General features: G+C 38.9%; 1 protein-coding gene across 1 annotated transcript in view; it reads left to right on the top strand.

Moving 5' to 3' along the window:
- The window catches only part of KIAA1324L (KIAA1324 like), a 49,632-nt gene extending 31,440 nt beyond the window's left edge, over positions 1-18,192 (top strand). Inside the window, exons 11-21 of the mRNA XM_010715760.3 lie at positions 301-403; positions 1,500-1,637; positions 2,437-2,700; positions 3,572-3,745; positions 4,764-4,953; positions 8,507-8,603; positions 9,718-9,819; positions 11,529-11,655; positions 12,345-12,523; positions 12,998-13,163; positions 16,115-18,192. Coding sequence (XP_010714062.1) covers positions 301-403; positions 1,500-1,637; positions 2,437-2,700; positions 3,572-3,745; positions 4,764-4,953; positions 8,507-8,603; positions 9,718-9,819; positions 11,529-11,655; positions 12,345-12,523; positions 12,998-13,163; positions 16,115-16,174 — 1,600 coding nt within the window. The 3' untranslated portion in view covers positions 16,175-18,192. The remainder of the gene's footprint in view (positions 1-300; positions 404-1,499; positions 1,638-2,436; positions 2,701-3,571; positions 3,746-4,763; positions 4,954-8,506; positions 8,604-9,717; positions 9,820-11,528; positions 11,656-12,344; positions 12,524-12,997; positions 13,164-16,114) is intronic.
- The last annotated feature ends 679 nt before the right edge of the window (positions 18,193-18,871 follow it).

The raw sequence follows: 18,871 nt of genomic DNA, 5'->3' as shown, positions 1-18,871 counted from the left end.
AAGCTACCCCTCTGTAACACATTTAAGTAATAACATTCTCTACCAATACATTCAAATTTGGGTATTGATGATAGTGAGGGAACTGTACCATAAAAAAATCACACACTTTAAAGTAGTCCTGCTGTGCTTAATAACGCAGAGTAGAGTTGCAGTGCAAGCCTATCCTCCATAGTTCTGTAAGGGCAGGTTTTATGTGATAGTATTTTGGAGTTCCCCTGCTATATAGAAAGCAATTGTAAGGATTGACTGCCGTGTGTCTGGAGAGCACCTTGTAAATGTTTTATTCTTCCTCTCAAATAGACCTCCGACATCAGTGACAGGAGCATCTGGGTCAGAACTAGGACGGATCACTTTTGTTTTTGAGACCATCTGTTCAGCAGATTGTGTGCTGTATTTCATGGCGGTAAGTGAGACCCCTCTCTCCATGACTGATGACTGAGCCTGGTATTTCACATGTCACTTTAATACCTTTGCATAGGTGTGATTAGTTGCACTTTGTTTATTATGACTAAGATTAAGCATGATGTTAGCTTTATATCTGGGGTGCCCTTGCAGAAAGGATTTAATTAGTAGCCCAGCAAAATTTCTCTACTACTAGAATTGTGAGCTGTTGTTGATTATTTGCTTGTTGTAAAAGAGATTATTTGTCACCAGAAAGCCAAATTTCCCTTCTTAGACCAACTGATAAATCTCTCAGTAGCTCTTGGATGTTCATGTTTTCCTCTATCAATTCCAAAGCATTGCATGTGGGAAGGGATGATAAGAAAAGGGAAATCAGGAAATTTAGTCTTAGTCCGGTCAGAGACTTGGGGAATATATGCAGGGAGCAGACATTTGTCAATGAAAACCAAGTGTCATGGTTTTTTACTTTTCTTGTCCATCAGCTGAGGAAGGTAACCAATTCTGTGACCACTCCCTTGTTCCTGCAATTGCAATGTGAAGCTGGTACTTTTTTTTTGCATTGAGTGATAATTTATAGGAATCTGTTTTATCTTGAACTAGATCATGTGCCACTGATGGAGCATAAGAAACATAAAGATAGGCTGGACAGGTTTTTCTTGTGTAAATTTTGGTACTGTTTCACTAGAGACATCAACAAGCTGGATATACTGAGATGGTAGAAACTACAATATTTCTTTGAATTTTAATTTTCTTCTCTCCATGCTCTGGGACCCACATGTTTTATACATAAACAGAATTTGAAATCTCAGCCATTGTGCTGAATCTTCCTTGTTCATAATTGGCCATAGGACTTTAAAGTTAACTGCTGTGTGAATAAGATAGAATAGATGCCTTTTAGAATAGATGCCTTTTCTCAGCTGGAATGTTGCCAGTGATGGAAAGCAGGATAAATATGTTTGCTTCCTTTTATTAAATGTTAAATGCAATTGTAAAATCCTTTATATATATTAATGACTATATTATAAAATGCTAATGTTTAGTATAATATGACTCCACTTTTGTGGTTTTTTTTAAATAAATTATTATGACTTTTATAGGATATTAATCGAAAAAATACTAATGTGGTGGAGTCATGGGAAAGAAGTAAAGAGAAGCAATCCTACACTCATGTAATCTCCAAAAACGCTTCCTTCACGTTTACTTGGGCCTTTCAGAGAATAAATGAAGGCCAAGATGTAAGTATTGTTTTACAGCACAGCTTCCTTTGGACACTCACTGTCTGTGCTCTTACTTTCTGTTAAAGCTCACAGGCTTCTTCTAAGGGGTGAGTGGCTGTTACCTTGCAGGTTGTTGTGGTTTAAGCGGACAGGTGGCTCAGCACCACACAGTTGTTTGCTCACTCCCGTCCTGCCCTTCCCAGTGGGATGGGGAGAGAATCGGGAATAAAAAAAAGTAGAACTCATGGACTGAGATATAACTATTGATCCAGATAGAGAAAAGAAACAAGATAATAATTACAATTGTGTGTGTGTGTGTGTGTGTGTGTGTGTGTGTGTGAATGTATATAACGAGTGATGCACAAGTAGTTGCTCACTGCCCCCTGACTGATGCCCAGCTAGCCCCCGAGCAGTGGAAGAGAAAGAGGTGAACTCCCATCCACTTCAAAATGCCTTCTTCATGGTGGCATATGGTATGGAATATCCTTTTGTCCAGTTGAAGTCAGCTGTCCTAATTCTGTTCCCTCCCAGCTCCCTGGGCCATTTGCTGAGAATGGCCTTGGCTCTGTACAACAACTGCTCAGCAGCAACTATAAACATCAGTGTATTATCAACATTATTTTTCTCCTAGAACCAAAACATAGCATAACTCCAGACAATCTGAAGAAAAAAACTGCATCCCAGCTGAAACTAAGACATAGGGTAACTGAGGAAGGAGCTGTGGGTAAACCACCCATGCTGGAAGTACATGCATAAGTCAATGTCCATGTGCAATGATGTGGTGGCACCAGGGTGGTTTCTTTGGCTCTCGTTCTAGAGCAGGCAGTTCATCAATGATGTGGCAAAGATCTACTCCATCACAGTGACTAACGCGGTGGATGGAGTCGCCTCCTCTTGCCGGGCCTGTGCGCTGGGCTCTGAGCAGTCTGGCTCATCCTGTGTGCCCTGCCCAGTGGGACACTACATCGAGAAGGAGACCAGCCAGTGCAAGGAGTGTCCAGCCAACACCTTCCTGTCCATCCATCAGGTCTACGGCAGGGAGGCCTGCATCCCATGTGGGCCTGGCAGCAAGAGCACCAAGGTATGGAAGCTGTGATTGTCTCAGTGAAGGGCAGACAGGGTAGGTTGGAACATAAGCACTCAAAGGGCCAGCTTGGCTGCTTTTACTGCAGATATGTGTCTTGTTAGCATGGGAGTATTATTGTAACCAATGAACCCATTCTTCCAGTTATGTCCTTAGTCTAATTTTTGTTTCTACACATATAATAAAATGATAACATTGACCACACTGGCTCAAAAAATGGTCCATTTCAAGAAGCTATATTGGGATAGTGTATGAATAAAGTAAATATTTAAGTTACTTGAAGCTCGAACTGTCCCAAACTCTTGCTATTTTAAACTCAGGGACTTCACCAGCTGGATGATGTTACCTTCCCTTTAGAACTTGCCTGTAAGCCTAGATAAATGTTTACCATGTGAGTATTGTTCAGCAAGGAATTGCACGGGGACTTGAACAGATCTGTTTTGTTCATAATCTTCCTGTTTTCGGTTGGGTTCATATTTTGTTATTGTTTCTTAAGCTCTGCTTCTTGGGTTTGCAAGATGCAAGTATAAGCAAGGCCATGGTTCTGGTCTATCTACAGGGTTTTAAGCTTGGACATCGAGATCATAAATATGCCCACAACTAAACAAAGCAATTTTACATTTTCTTGGATAGCAGAGAAGCAAGGTTTAGGAACATCAAAGCCCTACTGAGATTTGGTTGCAAGGAACTGAAGCAAGGATGGGAATTTTCTCAAGGGAAAGATGAAACAGGAGAAATTCCCTTTTGTCCTTAGCAAGGAAAGTAGTCCTGTCTGCTCCTCCTTGCTTTAACTCACAGTTGCCAGCTATATGGTTTGCTGCTGGTCCTCCATAATTTCTCTTTTATGAATTCCTCTCCATCTCTGAAGGACCACTCTGCCTGCTTCAGTGACTGCTTGGTGTCATACGTCAAGGATAACCAGACCCTGAGTTATGATTTTAGCAACCTCAGCCAGGTGGGCTCCTTGATGAGTGGGCCGAGCTTCACTTCCCGTGGGACCAAGTTCTTCCACTTCTTTAACATCAGCCTGTGTGGAAATGAGGTGAGCTCAGTGGGTGTTGAGGTTTGGGTTAACCAATGTGCAGTCCATGTTGATGCTTGGTGGGATCGCACTGAGGCAGTGTGCATCATCACTGTACAAATGCTTTCCTCTGTATCTTGCTCCCAGTCAGATTTGGAGTGTAGCAGAATATATTGTCAGAAATAACAGTTGACATTTTGGAGCAGTACCAGATGATTATCCCTTGAAAGCCAATGCATACAGTTTACATCAGTGTTTATCCCTGTAAAGTTAGGAAATGTCTTCTCCATATACCAGGGGGTTTGCATGAGAGGAGATAAACCAGTAATCGTATTTCTTCAAAGAATTTTGCATACTTTTGGGCTTAAATGTGTACATACCTATCTGGATGACAGCTGATGACAGATCCATAAAGACACTCCCCTGTAGATCTGATCTTCATTTCTCAAACATTATTCCTTGGTACTACAGTACTATCAGACCCAGAGGAGCAGGTCTGTGTGCTTGGCATTTTGGAGGGTCAAGCCTGCCAAATTCCTTAATTTGGCTTTCATTGCTACTGTTCTGAGATTCTTACATTGGTCTCAGTATGTGACATTAATGCAGTCTTGAAGGCTGTTTCTGCTTATGGATTTAATGTACTCATGCTTTCAGAATATTTTATCTGGTTTAAATTCCAAATAAAGAGGTATTCTACAGTTCATTATTTACAAGCAATATGTTTTTTCTGTACAAGCCATTTTATTATGCTCTGCAAGTAAGCACTGTGCTGTCAAGATAAACAGAGAAAAGTGCTTCGTAGCACAAGTTTCTGATAAGACACATACTGGAGGTGACATCTTGTTTCTGAGTCTAAACGAGGCTTTAATCGGAGCCTTCAGAATGACACAGTTTATTGCAGCAATTTGTTTCTCTCAGGATGGAAACATGGAGTTATTTCTAAGACGAATGAAGCTCGTACAGTTTGCAATGTCTCCCAAAATTTTCCACATCCTATCAACAACAAACAACTTCCCCATTTTTTCCTGATTGTCTGCAGGGTAAAAAGATGGCTATTTGCACTGACAATATCACAGATGTTACCCTGAAGGACATGGTTGCAGAATCAGAAGATTTTTCCAACTTTGTGGGAGCTTTTGTCTGTCAGTCCACCATCATCCCATCAGACAGCAAGGGCTTCCGAACAGCCCTGGCTCTTCAGTCCAATAGCCTTGCTGACAGATTCTTAGGTACGTGGTTTGTGTTTTGCATATTGCTGCAAGTGAGTTATCTTAGGACTGGTCAGTATTAATTAGTATTAGTATTTCTTCCCTGTGTTTGGTCTCGTGGGTCCCATGGTGCGTAAAATTTCAGCATAAAAATCTGGAGAATGTAATTAAAAAGATTTCATTTGCTGTCATGTTTCCTGCCCATTTCTTGTAGAGCAAGACCAGTCACTGTAGCAGTCCCATTAGTCCATGTATTCCTGCCTATGCCAAGTCCCCACTCAGGCAATTTCAGGTGTTACTGGGGCATAATTAGATGAGGGCAGCATGAGACAGTGTAAACCATTATGTCTTTCATTGTTCTGGCTCACAAGTTCGCAGAGTCTAAGGCCAGAGCAGACAATGAAGTCATCTAGTTTGCTCACCTATCCATTACAGGCACAGAATGTTTGTACTTGCTCCCTGGCAATAAGCCCAGAAACCTGTTTTTGACAAAAGCACATCTTTGCAAGAGCATTCCAAACCTGAACTTCTAAGACTAATGGAGATGAAAGCTTTTCAGTAGTTGTTATTATTATACATTTCACTGGACAAACACCATCTCCATATTTTCTATTAAAGCAGCTTTTTCTCCTGTTTGAATTTGCCTGGCTTCAATTTTCAGCACTTACTACTTTCTCCTGTCTGGGGAATTTTTTTGTACACTGGGATCATCACACCTCCTCACACAATCACTCCCTGCTCATCTGCTCTGCTGATAAACTAAGCAGACCAAATTCTTCAAAGTCTCTTGCTAACATGTATTTCTCTCAAACATCCAAATACCTTTTGAGGCTCTTTCTGTGGCCTCTTTCTGTGTTATTATCTTTTCTTAAAGTTTGGGTATCAGACTAGGATGCTACTACAGCATTTCATTCACTATAAAGACAATGAGAATCACTTTCATGTTTGTATTTACAAGCAACAAATGAATCTTTGAGCCCTTCTGAACTCATGGGATTTCATGATGTCCTCTTGGTTCTATTGTCCAGAACCAAGATCTTTTTCAAAGTTACAATTTCCAAGGGACAATCTCTCTTTTTTAGGACTGGCCTTCATCTCCTGCAGCACAGTGCTGCACTAAAATATGTTATGTTTCAGTGGGACCAGGTTACCAAGTGAATGAAGTCACCCTGTTTTTTATTTCTATTCCTCTTGATTTTTGTCTCATCTGCACTTTACCAGTAGTGATTATGTTGTTACTTGCAGATCACTGATGAAAATCTTACATTTTGGGATATTTTGGGTCAATGCCTAGAGAAACCTGGGGCCATATCCTTTTGATGACAATTTGCCGTGGACAGATAATTTTGTAATTGATTAACTAATAACTTTTAATTCAGAGTATACACTTAATTGATAGTACACTGCCAACTCTTTAATTAAAATCTCATGTTAATTAGTGAAATACTTGATAAATGTATATAATTTTCTTTAGCAACCAGATTCATCAGCACTCAAGGAATGAAATCAGATTTATTGAACAGAAGCTGTTCTGCACAAATTTATGTTGTCTGCTTTCTAAAATGTATCTATACATTAACTGAAGTCATCTTCCACTTCCCATTCCTTTTGATCTGCCAAATCGTGTTAGCCACATTTTCATCTGTGGTTCAGTTTTGTCCTTTCTGAATTTCTACACTGTATTCCCTCTCCATCAGTCTTCTGACATTTCACTATCGTTAAATGTTCTATTAAAGACAGATATTTCTAAGTGGGAAATCCTGTTGGCCTGATTTACTCTTAGATACAGGTTTGCTAATTTGTGTGTGCATCCCAGGTAGTTGCCAAAATCCTCTCTTGCTAGTGAAAAAATAAGGTGTACAAACATTATCTTGGAAAGGATGCAGGTAATCCTGATTTTCTCTTTGTACAGAGAAAACATATCAAGATCTGCATTTTCTCTATTACAACTTTTACATTTTAAAATGCTTAAAGTTTGCCTTTGACATCCATAAGGCATATTTTATTTCTAGTATTTTTTAACAGGTCTCAGACTTACAATTTTTCTAGTGCTGCCAAATATGAGCTTTTCCCTGAAGTCTTTAGCATCCATTATCACTTTTTTTGTAACTGAAACTTCTGATTTAAATAGATTGCTATCTGATTCTCTATTCCCTCTCTGTGAAACTTTGCCAATTTTATTTTTTTAAAGGTTCCTTTCCTGCTATTTTATTCCAAAGTGGACTCTTAATCAAAACAGTTGTCATTCAAGAGAGAGCCGTTGTGGCTTTTTAGCTATCTAGTTAATATCTTCTGAGAAATACCATCTTTTTTCCTCACACTTGATTTTGCTTCCAGTGTTATTTTTAGAAATGGCACTTTGGGATGCCAGCTTTGCAGTACTGTGTATGGGATAGGAATATTCTCTCATTGCCTCTTGAATATATTAAAGTCCCTAGGAGCTACATCTTCCAGTCTACTGAGTAAGTTTGAATGCTTGGTTGAGATCCAAATTTAAGATGCCCTGTGTTAAATATGATATCTTTGATTAAAGGAAATATTAAAGGGACTCTAGCCTGTGTTCTCAGATTGGAGACTCCTCCACAACAGTGGCATCTCACTGCATGTGTTCCCCATAGCTGCTGCAACAAGGTTCTTTGCTTTTTCTTTGTGTTGATGTGATGCTCTCTTGCCATTCCTCACCTGCATGACTAGGCAGTGTTACTGAGCACATAGATCCATGTACTTACATGATCACAGGCTTGGACAGACTAAAGAATGCAGCCAGGTGTCTGAGTTGCTGGAAAAACAAGGGGAAAACTCTTGTCTTCAATCTTCCTGTAGTTGCTGGTTGCTACCACTTTGCTTTTTACAGTTCCAGCAGTTTTTCACCTCACTAGAAGGATGCAACCTGCTCCATTTGTACAGCTCCCACTTCTGAAATGTTGTGGTGCAGGATCAGTGTTTTCCATCTTCTCTGGTTCATGGGATAAAAAGGATCTCAGAATTTGCATTACTTGAGTTTTCCTCTTTCTCAGGTCTTCTCCAAAGTCCATGCAGACCTGTGTAACATTTGTTATTCCATGCATCCGTTTGTTGCAAAATGTGCCATCAAGGCTTTTCTATGAATCCATAATCCTTCTGAATCTTTTCACTGAATTTTTTTCCTGCAACAGTACAGATTGCTCTAGATGTTTTGATTATGTTGTGTTAGTGTTATACACAAAAGCATCACATGCAAGGCATATGGTTTTAGCAGTTGATAGTATCAGATGATTTCCAGAAGTCCTTTGCCAAACAGAGTTATTTTATTATTCTGTGATATCTCCTGATAGATGTAAATTCAGACAAAAAGAGTATAATTCATGTACACTGTTTTTATTAATATTTTCTGTATGACAAAATCAGACTGCATGAGGAACATACAAATCTGCAGTCTCACTTAGAATAAAGGAAAGTGAATAATACATAACAATGCCATTAAATGCTATATTAAGTGAGAACCTTACCTTGCAGATAGAAAATATTGCTCATGAACTCCTCAGAAAATCCATCCCTATCTTATTCCTTTCATTTTTATTTTCCTAAATTTTAGGAGCTACTGTTGAAACAGCGCTGGAAAATATCAGTGTCAAGACAGATATGTTCCCTCCCTCTCCAAGCAAAGTACCTGACGTGCATTTCTTTTACAAGTAGGTAAAGAGTCCTGCTAACTGGTACCTCAACTTTCTTTTGTTTAAAGGAAACTAAAGCTCTGAGGGAAGATCTTTAATGCACCTTTAATCTTTATTGCTTTAGTCAACATTTGGCTGATATGGGTTGAAGTGTTGAAGAATATTTTAAGAAATCAGCCTACACTGTTTTGCTTAAGTCTAAATTATACTTGATGTGTAGACAGTGATACCAGAAGTTTGATTAATCCAAGTGCCACTTCCACTGTCATGTTACTTTCCCATAATTTTATGTATGTGACTTTGGTGTGTTCACTTTTCATTGTATATTTTCTTTCACAATCATTTGTATTTTTTGATGTTACAAAAATGAATGTTGGTAATAATTAGCTCAAAAATCACCTCTATTAAGATGTCTATGTGCTGGTAGACAGCATGTGAACTGAGCTTTTGTGTTTGCTTTTTGGAGCTGTGAGGCTATGCAGGTTATCCTAAGGCACATACCTACATTTGCTGTACCAATTGGCTCTCAATGTTGACTTCAGTGATAGATCTTAATTTGCTCTACCACTTTAGGTTTCAACACTTCACGAATAATCAAATACATTTTCTTGATGGGTATTGCAGACCAAACCCTACAGCAGTGACCCTACTTTGAGAATATTATAAACTTGACTAACAGTGTTAGTTGTTTTTGGAATAACATTCTCCTTACCTTCTGCTGTTTCAGGAACAGTGTAATATAGAGTTCCTGGACAAGGAAGAAGCTATCGTGAACTCTCTGTCAGAGTAACACGGCAAGCACAACAGTGCCTGTAATTCTGCTTTTTTAATCTTCCTTATTTTGTGGGCAGGTTTATTTCTTTGCTCAGCAGAAATCAAACTAGCTAGAAAAACAGAGCAGTTCCCAAATTCCATCTCAGAGTACTTTGAGATTTGAATGATGTGATGAAGCCTAAGAAGCTTCTATCCCTCCTTTTTGTTCTTCCAGCTGACAATGGCAAAAGTGCCACAGCAAAGAGTATTACATTATTATTGCAGGTTGATGAATGATGTAGACCTATGAAACAGCAGCATGTATTTACTGTAGTGGAAACGTTACTGACTGCACATTTTTCTTCCTGTTTCATATTAGATCTTCAACAGCAACAACCTCTTGTGAAGATGGTCGTGCAACTGTTGTGACAGTGAGATGCAACCCCAACAAGCCAGATCAGGGAGAACTTTCGGTGCCCAGGTATTTAAGTGTTTGTGTCCCAGTAGTGCCTGAAAACTCAGTAGGAAGTTTATACTTAACAGCAATGAAAAGTGCTGTTCTCCCTCATTTAACCTTCTGGGAAGTCTCTCTCATTTCTCCTCCAGAGCTGTCAAACCCATCATATATAATATGATATACTATCTTTATGTGATATTTTTTTTATGTACTATATTTACAGTAATGTCTGTCTGGACATTGCTATTGTATTGATCATACATACCCTCACTTATCCTCCTTCCCAAAAGCTAAAACATTGTGAGATGTGTGGGATCCTCTTTGGGAAGGGTTATTCATGCCCACCTGAACAAAGCCAAAGAGGCAGCTGAGTGACATGTGACAGCTGAGTGACTGATGTTTGAATGCCTTTGGAGATGTTTACCCAGTTTCTTAAGGCCTTGACACTCTGCAAATTACGCTGGGCAACAAGTTACCATCTATCAAACGCTGTGTGAATCTCCTTCAGGTGTGAGTCCTTGCTTTCTAGCATTTTGTGTTTAACACAGTGTGAGCTGTGATAACTCACCAGTAGTGAGAGGAGTAAACAATTCTGCTTTTAACAGCGTGGGCATAGACAGAAACATCACACAACTGACGCTGACATGACGTACCTCATTTCATTTCCTGCTGACATCTCCCTTCCTTGCCCCACTTTGATTAACTCAGCAGTCAGACAGCTATTTTCAAATAAGTAGTGAGGTAGCTGATAAATGTCAAGTAGTATTGCATGTAACTCTTTGATCTCCCAGACACAGCATTTAGTATCACATGAAGTTGCAGTACAAGGTGAAAGATATAAAAGAGGAGAAAGATCTGTCAATGATCATGTATAGCAAAAAGTATTTCATTATCCAGAGATGATAGGTATCAGTTATTCAGATTAAGGTAAGCCAGAATTGGCTTTTAGTCCTTTAGATCAGAATAACAGATTTTTAGTCCTTTAGATCAGAATAACAGATTCCCGGATGGTACAATAAAAACATTTACATCAATTTTTCTGCATGAGTATATATCACAGTTAAACAACCTAACTTCTTGCATGGACTGTGTGTCACTACTGCTGTTATTACTGCTGCAGTTGTCAGGAGGATAAACTGCACGAGTGCACTAGCATTGCCAGTACAACTTTGTTCTTCCAGTTGAATGCATAATAAACTCATTAGTCTCTCTTAAACAAAGAAAAACTGTTATCTCTTCATTAACTGGTGAACATCTTCCTAGTAATTAACCATGACAGGACAAGTCCATTCCATATGGATGACATCACCCAGGCATCATTTTAACAAGAGCAGGAACCAACTTGCAGCATTCGTAAGAAACAGTCACCCAGTGCAGGAGAAAGTAAGAGGCATGAGCCAGTCTAGCTCGTGCTGGTGAAATGTTAGAGTAGTTCTGCTGCCCCAGGGCTTCTTCTCTTCATTGTAGGTGCATAGGTAGCACACACTGCCAGGAACTGAACTGTTTTTTTTTTTTTAGACCTTTGGCAGCCCAACATCTGTTTTTATTTGAGAGAACATTTTGTAAACTGGGAAAAATTCTTCCCCCAGATTTATTCATCTGCTGACTTGATGGATGTTTATCTGTTTGTATTTTTTACTTGCCATTACCAATCTTCAGCAACAGAATATAGAGTGAAGATGCAAACTCCAGAGTGTTTAATAAATGATAATGATGCTTTGCTCTCCTCCTAGCTCATGCCCTGCTGGCACCTGCGATGGATGCACTTTCTACTTTGTGTGGGAAAGTGCAGAAGCTTGCCCACTGTGCACAGAGCAAGACTATCATGAGATTGAGGGAGCTTGCAAAAAAGGATTTCAGGTACGGCACCCCCAGCTCTGAGTTGTAAAACATTTGGGTAAAACTTGAAAGCTGTTGCAATTCTGTGTGCAAGTGGACATATTAAGTGCATGCAGAGTTGGGGATCTCTGGCTGTGTTGAGACTCAGGAATATTTGTGCCCAGCAGCTCTCCTCAAGCCTGTGTTTGTATGGGTAAGACCTAAACTCTAGATACATTCCTACATGCAAGCAAGCTGTTTGTAGAATGGAATACCTAAAGGACATCAGTCCTTATGTAGCCATAATCATCAAGGCAGACTAGATGGATTTCAGTTTAGAAATTCATCTTTTCTTGTTTGCAGTGTTTTTGTTACTGCCTCTTCTAATCAAATATTAGGAAATCCTTCCACTTGTTCAGAATCGCCCTGTTGACAAACATTTCCAAAGCAGGCACAGCCAATTTACAATCCCTGTCCAAACCAAAGCATATCCAGTGAGGATCAGTAAAGAAGAGGAAACCCTTTTGCCACGTTTGAATCTACAGCTACAATCAAGGGGACAACCGAGTTGATAATCTGACTGAAAATCAAGCACTTGCTTTGGTTGTCTTTTACTGACAAGATGTCTAACCCATTTACCAAAAACCAGCTTGTTTATTTCAACTTTAAATAGTTCTCTGTTTTCCAACAAACAGCTCATTTTCTGTTGTTCTGTGATTTCTATTTGAAAGGAAACCTTATATGTATGGAATGAACCAAAGCATTGCATTAGAGGGGTTCCCTTACCAGAGAAAAGGACCAGCACTTGTGAAACGGTGGATTTTTGGCTAAAGGTTGGAGCTGGTGTTGGTGCTTTCACTGCTGTGCTGCTGATAGCTTTGACATGCTATTTTTGGAAGAAGAACCAGAAGTAAGTGCTGCAACTTGTGTTGCATATAAAAGTAAGCTTGATGTATTGAACAAAAAGACGTGTCATGGATCTGACCTTATGACGACGTTGATGAAAAATATCATGCTTGATCAGTTTGTTGATCGACCAAGCTGAGTTTTCTGCTGGCAATGGTTTTCAAAACTGCTAGAATGAAAAATATAGAAAATCCCCAATAATTTATTATGGGATGATTTCCTGACAGGGGCTGTCTTTTTAACCCCTAAGAGTTTGAGGTTGACTAAGTCCTGAAGCAACATGGCTTTCTCAAGGTATGAAGACCAAAAGGGTATTTCTTGAGTCTAATTCATACCTTTCAGCAGGACTTCAGATAATCTAAATTATAAAATATTTGAATAGGAGACATTTGTAAAAAAAAAAACAAAAACAAAACCAAAACAACGGCAACAACAAAAACCCAACTAAAATAATACCTGTGTGGCTTTCTGTCTTCAGGCTGGAGTATAAATATTCCAAATTAGTGATGACAGCGAACTCAAAAGAGTGTGAGCTGCCAGCTGCTGACAGTTGTGCTATAATGGAGGGGGAAGATAATGAAGAAGAAATAGTATATTCAAATAAGCAGTCACTGCTGGGGAAGCTGAAGTCCTTGGCAACAAAGGTAAGTGGTAATTAGTACTAGTATTAATTATTACCATTATTTATCACTGGATGCGATGAGGCTGTGATGCCACAGTGCTTTGTGTAGCCTCTGGCACACACATCACCCAGTTTGCTCTCGACCTGCTGAAATCCACAATGTGAGTAATAATAAGTGTTTCAGGGAATTAAGGAAGTACTTTCTCTTCTGCTTCAGGGAGCTTCCTGAAGCATTTTTTATTGTATGGGCTGTGCCTAAAAAGAGGCATGGGAAACCTCTCTTCCTGGATTCCTACCAGATACCTCCACTGAAGCAAACAGCTATTAAAGACACAGGAAATTAATATCAGGAACACCATCAGTCAGCTGCTTGCGCCTCACCTGGGCTGACTTCATGGCTGACTTGAGAGCCATAATTTTCAGGATTATAGTATTCAGATGAAGAGAAAGCATCAGCTAAAGCCCATCAGCCAATACAGCAACCTCCTCCATTTTGTTGGAGAGCAATAGCACTAAGCATTTTTTTGCAGCATGTGATGCAGCGTTGTTATATGTTTGAATTCCTAGCACAAAGGTCTTTTATGTCCTTTGATTATTTCTCATAGGGACAACAGAAGGCTGTCATGGTAGATCCCACAAGCATTTTGATCTTTTTCCAAATGCTTTGCAATCAGTGAGAAAGTTGGTGTTGTCTTTAAGGGAGTCCAGCTGGGGCATCTGTTATTACAGGAAAAAGGTGAATGACATTTTCCCTTTCACACAGTTCTGCTGAAGAGGGTTGTTTCAAAATAAGAAGGTTTCTTCAACAATAATAATACACAGAATCTTTTGAAAAGTGACTTTTTTGTTTCTTGTCTAAATAGTATTTCAGAAAGTTGAATTTTGAGATTTTTTTTCTCATGTTCTTTGTTTTCCTTTCTGTGATTGAGTGCAATGCAATGTAACTGTGTGTCCTTTCTTCTCCCTTATTTTTCCTTTCTCTTGGTTGTCTTATATTTTTATTAGAATGCTTTCCTCTTTCCACATAAGTGTTCCCCAGATCTCCCTCCTAGGATATGGTACACAGCTAATGTGCAGAACTTCCTCTTGCCCCTGCCTTGATTATTTATCTTGTAAAGTCAGTCCCTTTCCTTGTGGAAAGGTGAAAAAATGTAATGCTAAGGATTTTGAAAATGTAAATAAAGTGAAAGCACATCAAATTTTATGCAGCTTTCATAACAATGGATATAGATTCCATTTTGAATCCTACAGGAATAACTTTCCAGTAGAACTTTGTAGGATATAGGATGGTATTTTTTTGTACATGAAATGGCTTGGCTGGATGTGGCTGGGCGTGATGACCAGTGCTGCTGAGGGTTATGTTTTGCTGTACATTTGATAACTGTAAAAGCTTTGCTGACTCAATTTGCAGCACCAACCACTGGCTTCTGCCTGATTAGAAGTATAGAGATGAAAGTGTGGGAGAAACGTTGTTTTTTTTCCTTTTTTTTTTCTTAAAAGTAAGCATTAGTGCTATAGTACTAGACCATTCGAATGGAAAGAAACTCCAAAAGAGTTTTTTAAAGTTTCTATATCCATTGTAACAGGCTCCCTGAGTATTCTCTCCTTTTTAAACAAGCCTGTCAGATATTTCTAAGCTGATTCCCTTTTTTCCTACTAAATAATCATAGCTGGCAAAGTCAGCTTACAGTACCTCATTAGCTTACTGAAATCTGTGTCCTGTATCCCTGCAGATAACTGGAATTTAATATATATTTCTCCAAAACAAATGTTATAGGCATTATTTTTCATTTATGGAAAAGATGAGGAAATTCATCTCCTGATGTATTTGCATGTAAAATACAGAAGAAAAAAAAATAGAGAAAAGCAGAGAAGAAAAAGAGAAAAAATTTAAATGGAGAAACAAAGAAATGACTATCCTAACTATATGTGCAAGCTACGGGCAATGGCATTTCTATGAGACAAAATATCTAATGAAGCTATTAATGGCTCTGAGAACCCAAGCAATTTAGGGCTAGGACTGTGATATAGTAAGAAATAACTATTATTTTTAATGAGAGTATGGAAGCTAAAGAATCATGAAACTGCCTGAGGTTGGAGGCTGTTCTAGTTTCATCTGTTGTCTGTAGCATAACAATTCGGGGTCCTTCAGAAGAAGAAATATATTCTCTGCTGTAGGCAAGTGCAGGACAGTTTTCTCCTGCTCTTTCTCACATGTGCACCAGACTGTCCTGATCTCTGATGGAGACTGCTTTAAGAGCCAGAACGTGAGTTAATGTAGTTCCCGTTGTGTTTGTGTACATCAGCTAACAGAAAAGATAGGTACGCAATGCAAGATCCAGCACTTCCCAGTGAGTAGCTTTGGGATTTTCAGTAGCTCCAGTGTGGACTTTCAGATTGTCCTGACTTTGCACCCTGATACCTGCTGACAGATAGGCTGGGCTGTCACCCAGCAGGAAAAAGATAGGAACAAATCAATCTTCTGTCCCTGATTTTTGGATGACAGAGAGTTTGTCAACTTTTTGTCTTGTCCAGAAGAGGATTAGTAATGGGGATACAGTAGTGTTCACATTCACAGGCTTTACTCTAAACATTTTCTTTAAAGTAACAAATAAATTTCTAAATAATCATGAACACAGATACGGTTATATTACAATTGCTTAGCTCTGTCTAACTGTCCTCTGCTATGAATATGAAATGCAACCTTCCCTGCACTCTCTAAAGAAAGTACCATGGAAAGTTTTCTTTTTCTCTTACTGGCAAAATTTTTGGCTTTTCTCGTCTTCACATAATTTTGATTAATTTGCATTTTTTTTTTACAGAATTAGTGGTGTTATTAAACAATAGTCAAACTGTGCTCAAACAAAATCTTTGGCAAAGGCTGCTCTGAAGTTGTTAAGAGAAGTGACTGTAGTAACTGGTGCAGTGAATTTGAGAATCCCAGCTGATGAGAACCTCTCTTTTCCATTGCAGGAAAAAGAAGATCACTTTGAATCTGTTCAGCTGAAATCCTCAAGATCCCAGAATATATGAAGAATTAATGCTGCCTTCAAAGAAAGAAGCCTGATTTCTATTTTTACAGGACCATATTTTAAACATATTGTGGCACACATTGCAGTAGTGATCTCGGTGAGAAATGCTCAGCCATTTAGGAGGAAAGAAGACAGGAAGCAAACCATAAAATTGGATTGCCTTATCACGTGATTGAGTACCTTGCCAAAAAAACCCAAACAGATGCTTGGATTCCATACTGGAAATGAAATTTAACTCAGGAAGAGATATACATACTGCAAATAACATAATTTTTTTGCATTCACCTGGGCATTGCTTAGGCATGCCATGTGATTTATAGGTACCTTTCATTTCCTATCTCTCCTTCTACACATATTCGTAGGAAATGATTTTCAGACAGGCCTGAATCCTCCTGCAAAGGTTGTGTGTTGTCCTTTAGTTGCATACCTGTGAGTTCTCTTAAAATCAAAGTTGTGAATGGTACGGGGAACAAGCCTCAGATGAGTTCTGAGCTTAAGAGGATGCTTTTGATTTTAATGGTTTGGAGGGCTTGGTGGTCTACCCTTGGCATCTAATGCAAGAGGCATGCTTCTGCACCTGTAAGTTGAACCCATTCTGTTGCCTAGTTCATGGCAAACAGGGCTGAGGTAAAAGCTGATGTTATTGAGTTTAGACATGCTAACTGCTGCTGTGTAAATTGCAGATCTGGGCTCATGAGTTTATAGGCAGTGGTAAGATCAAGCTCTTTAAAGACAGGGAAAGTGATAGCTACAGTACAGTTTGCACTCATCGCTCTCTGTGGAAGCTTGTCCTTTCAAGAGAGGTTGGTGGCAGTTTCACTCTCCTCCCTTGGGCTGCCAATATGCCACCTTCCCCTCAGGTGCAAGCCAGCAAAGCCTGAACTGTAGAAATAAAGCGTGAAATCTCCTCTTTTGGAGATCAGGCATCAGCTTTATCAGCTGATAGACTTATTAGAAACACTCAGCTGCATCTGTTCCTGGCCCTAGGCAAGGAATGAGGATGAATGCCCAGGGAAGCTGAGTTTGTGGTTGTGCACTTAGGCAGCTCAGCATCTAAATGTTTTCTACTGTCAATACAAGTACCTTCTTTGAAAGAAGGGCACAAAGTGGTTCCTTGAAAACTGGAAGCTAGATGGACTTCTTCATGAAATCAGTCACTTTGTAAGCATGAGTTTTTCATAGAGCCCACCCCAGTCATGTCCTGGAATTCTCATTGAAGTCAAACTCAAAGGAGTCTGAAAATAAGGCAAAAAATACTTAAGAAAAAATATGCAAGACTTGTATAGAGCCAGGAGAAAATGAGGAACCAGTTTTGTCCTGACCTCTGGTCAGACTCGTATTTCCATTCCAGTAAAATTACATAAATTGTGGAATGCATCAAAGCCAGAAGAGACACATGGGCAGAAAAGGTCTTTTTATTATAAGGAATGTAGATTTTTTGGTTTTATATGACTGAGCTATATCTGTAAAAGAGGGCCCGCTTTTAAGTAAAATTTAAATTAAATTGATTTTTCTGCACTCTGAATACTTTATTATGCTACAAGCGTGGACAAAAATTTATGAAGTTTAGATTTTTTGTTTCTTTAGGGAAAATTCAGCTCAGTTATTTTATATCTCCTGTCACGGAACACAGGCATTGCTCTTTTGATGAGAGATACTTCAGGCATCTTTACAGAAGTGGTGTACATTTTTTGTTCTTCTTGGAAAGGCACTTCACTTTCCCAACAAAGATTTTTATGGGGTATTGTTGAATGTATATTAAATACGCATTCTTTTTTGTATATTTTGTACCATGGCACACTTATTGTACATTGTATTTGTTGTCATGATGTCATTTATATATGGTTGTCAAAGATGATATGCTCACGGAGTAATTCGCTATGGCTTTGGGATTTCACTTCTTGGATCTTTTCTGAAAAGGGTTTTTATGTTGTTGGTTTTTATTCAACCGGTGTGCTGTAGCATCAAAGATATATATCTGATGGGCATTCATAAAATAAAGTGAAAATATATTTGAAATTTTGGACTTGAGATATTTGATGGAACTAAAGCCTTTTCTGACCATTTGCAGTCTGCAGTAGTGATAGAGCTTTTTGCTGCCACCAAATTGCATGAGTCAACATCTCTTTTTTTTCCCCCTTCTCATTCCATATGTTTTCCAAGCCATATTGCAGTGAATTCTCTAGAACAACATTTATTCTTTCAGATATCTGCTGTGTAAAAATGCCTTAATGTTCCTGAGCTGTACTTCATTTTACATAATAGCACAGGTTTGTTTGGTTCCTTTTCTCCTTCCCTTTTGTTTTCTGAATCAAGCAGAAACTTTTTGTTAGCTCTGATAGACTTTGCTGGATGACCGTTTGCAGCTCTGCTTCCAAAAGTTTTGTCATGCTACTGTTCAGAATTCTTCCAGGCAACTTTATAGTGTAGCTGATGCAGTGATAACATAGTGAGATACAAACAAATAATATGGACTTTATTTACTTCAAAATAAGAAATCTGCGTTTTCTACAGTTAAGCCAGTCAAAACTGGCATATTTTGCTGACCTTTATGGTCTTTTCTTTTGGTTAAAGACATGGCAGGAAGGGGAAGTTTTTATTTTCCCATGAGAGGTAAATTTTGGGAGCCTTTAGCATTTCATTAAGAAATCATCTGTCTGTGACCTGTTCTAGTACTTACAGCAACCTCCCTCTTTTC

Source organism: Meleagris gallopavo, chromosome 1 (genome assembly GCF_000146605.3).
Source record: "Meleagris gallopavo isolate NT-WF06-2002-E0010 breed Aviagen turkey brand Nicholas breeding stock chromosome 1, Turkey_5.1, whole genome shotgun sequence".
Lineage (NCBI taxonomy): Eukaryota > Metazoa > Chordata > Aves > Galliformes > Phasianidae > Meleagris > Meleagris gallopavo.
Note: the sequence above shows the minus strand (reverse complement) of the source record. Positions and strands in the feature narration are given on the sequence as shown.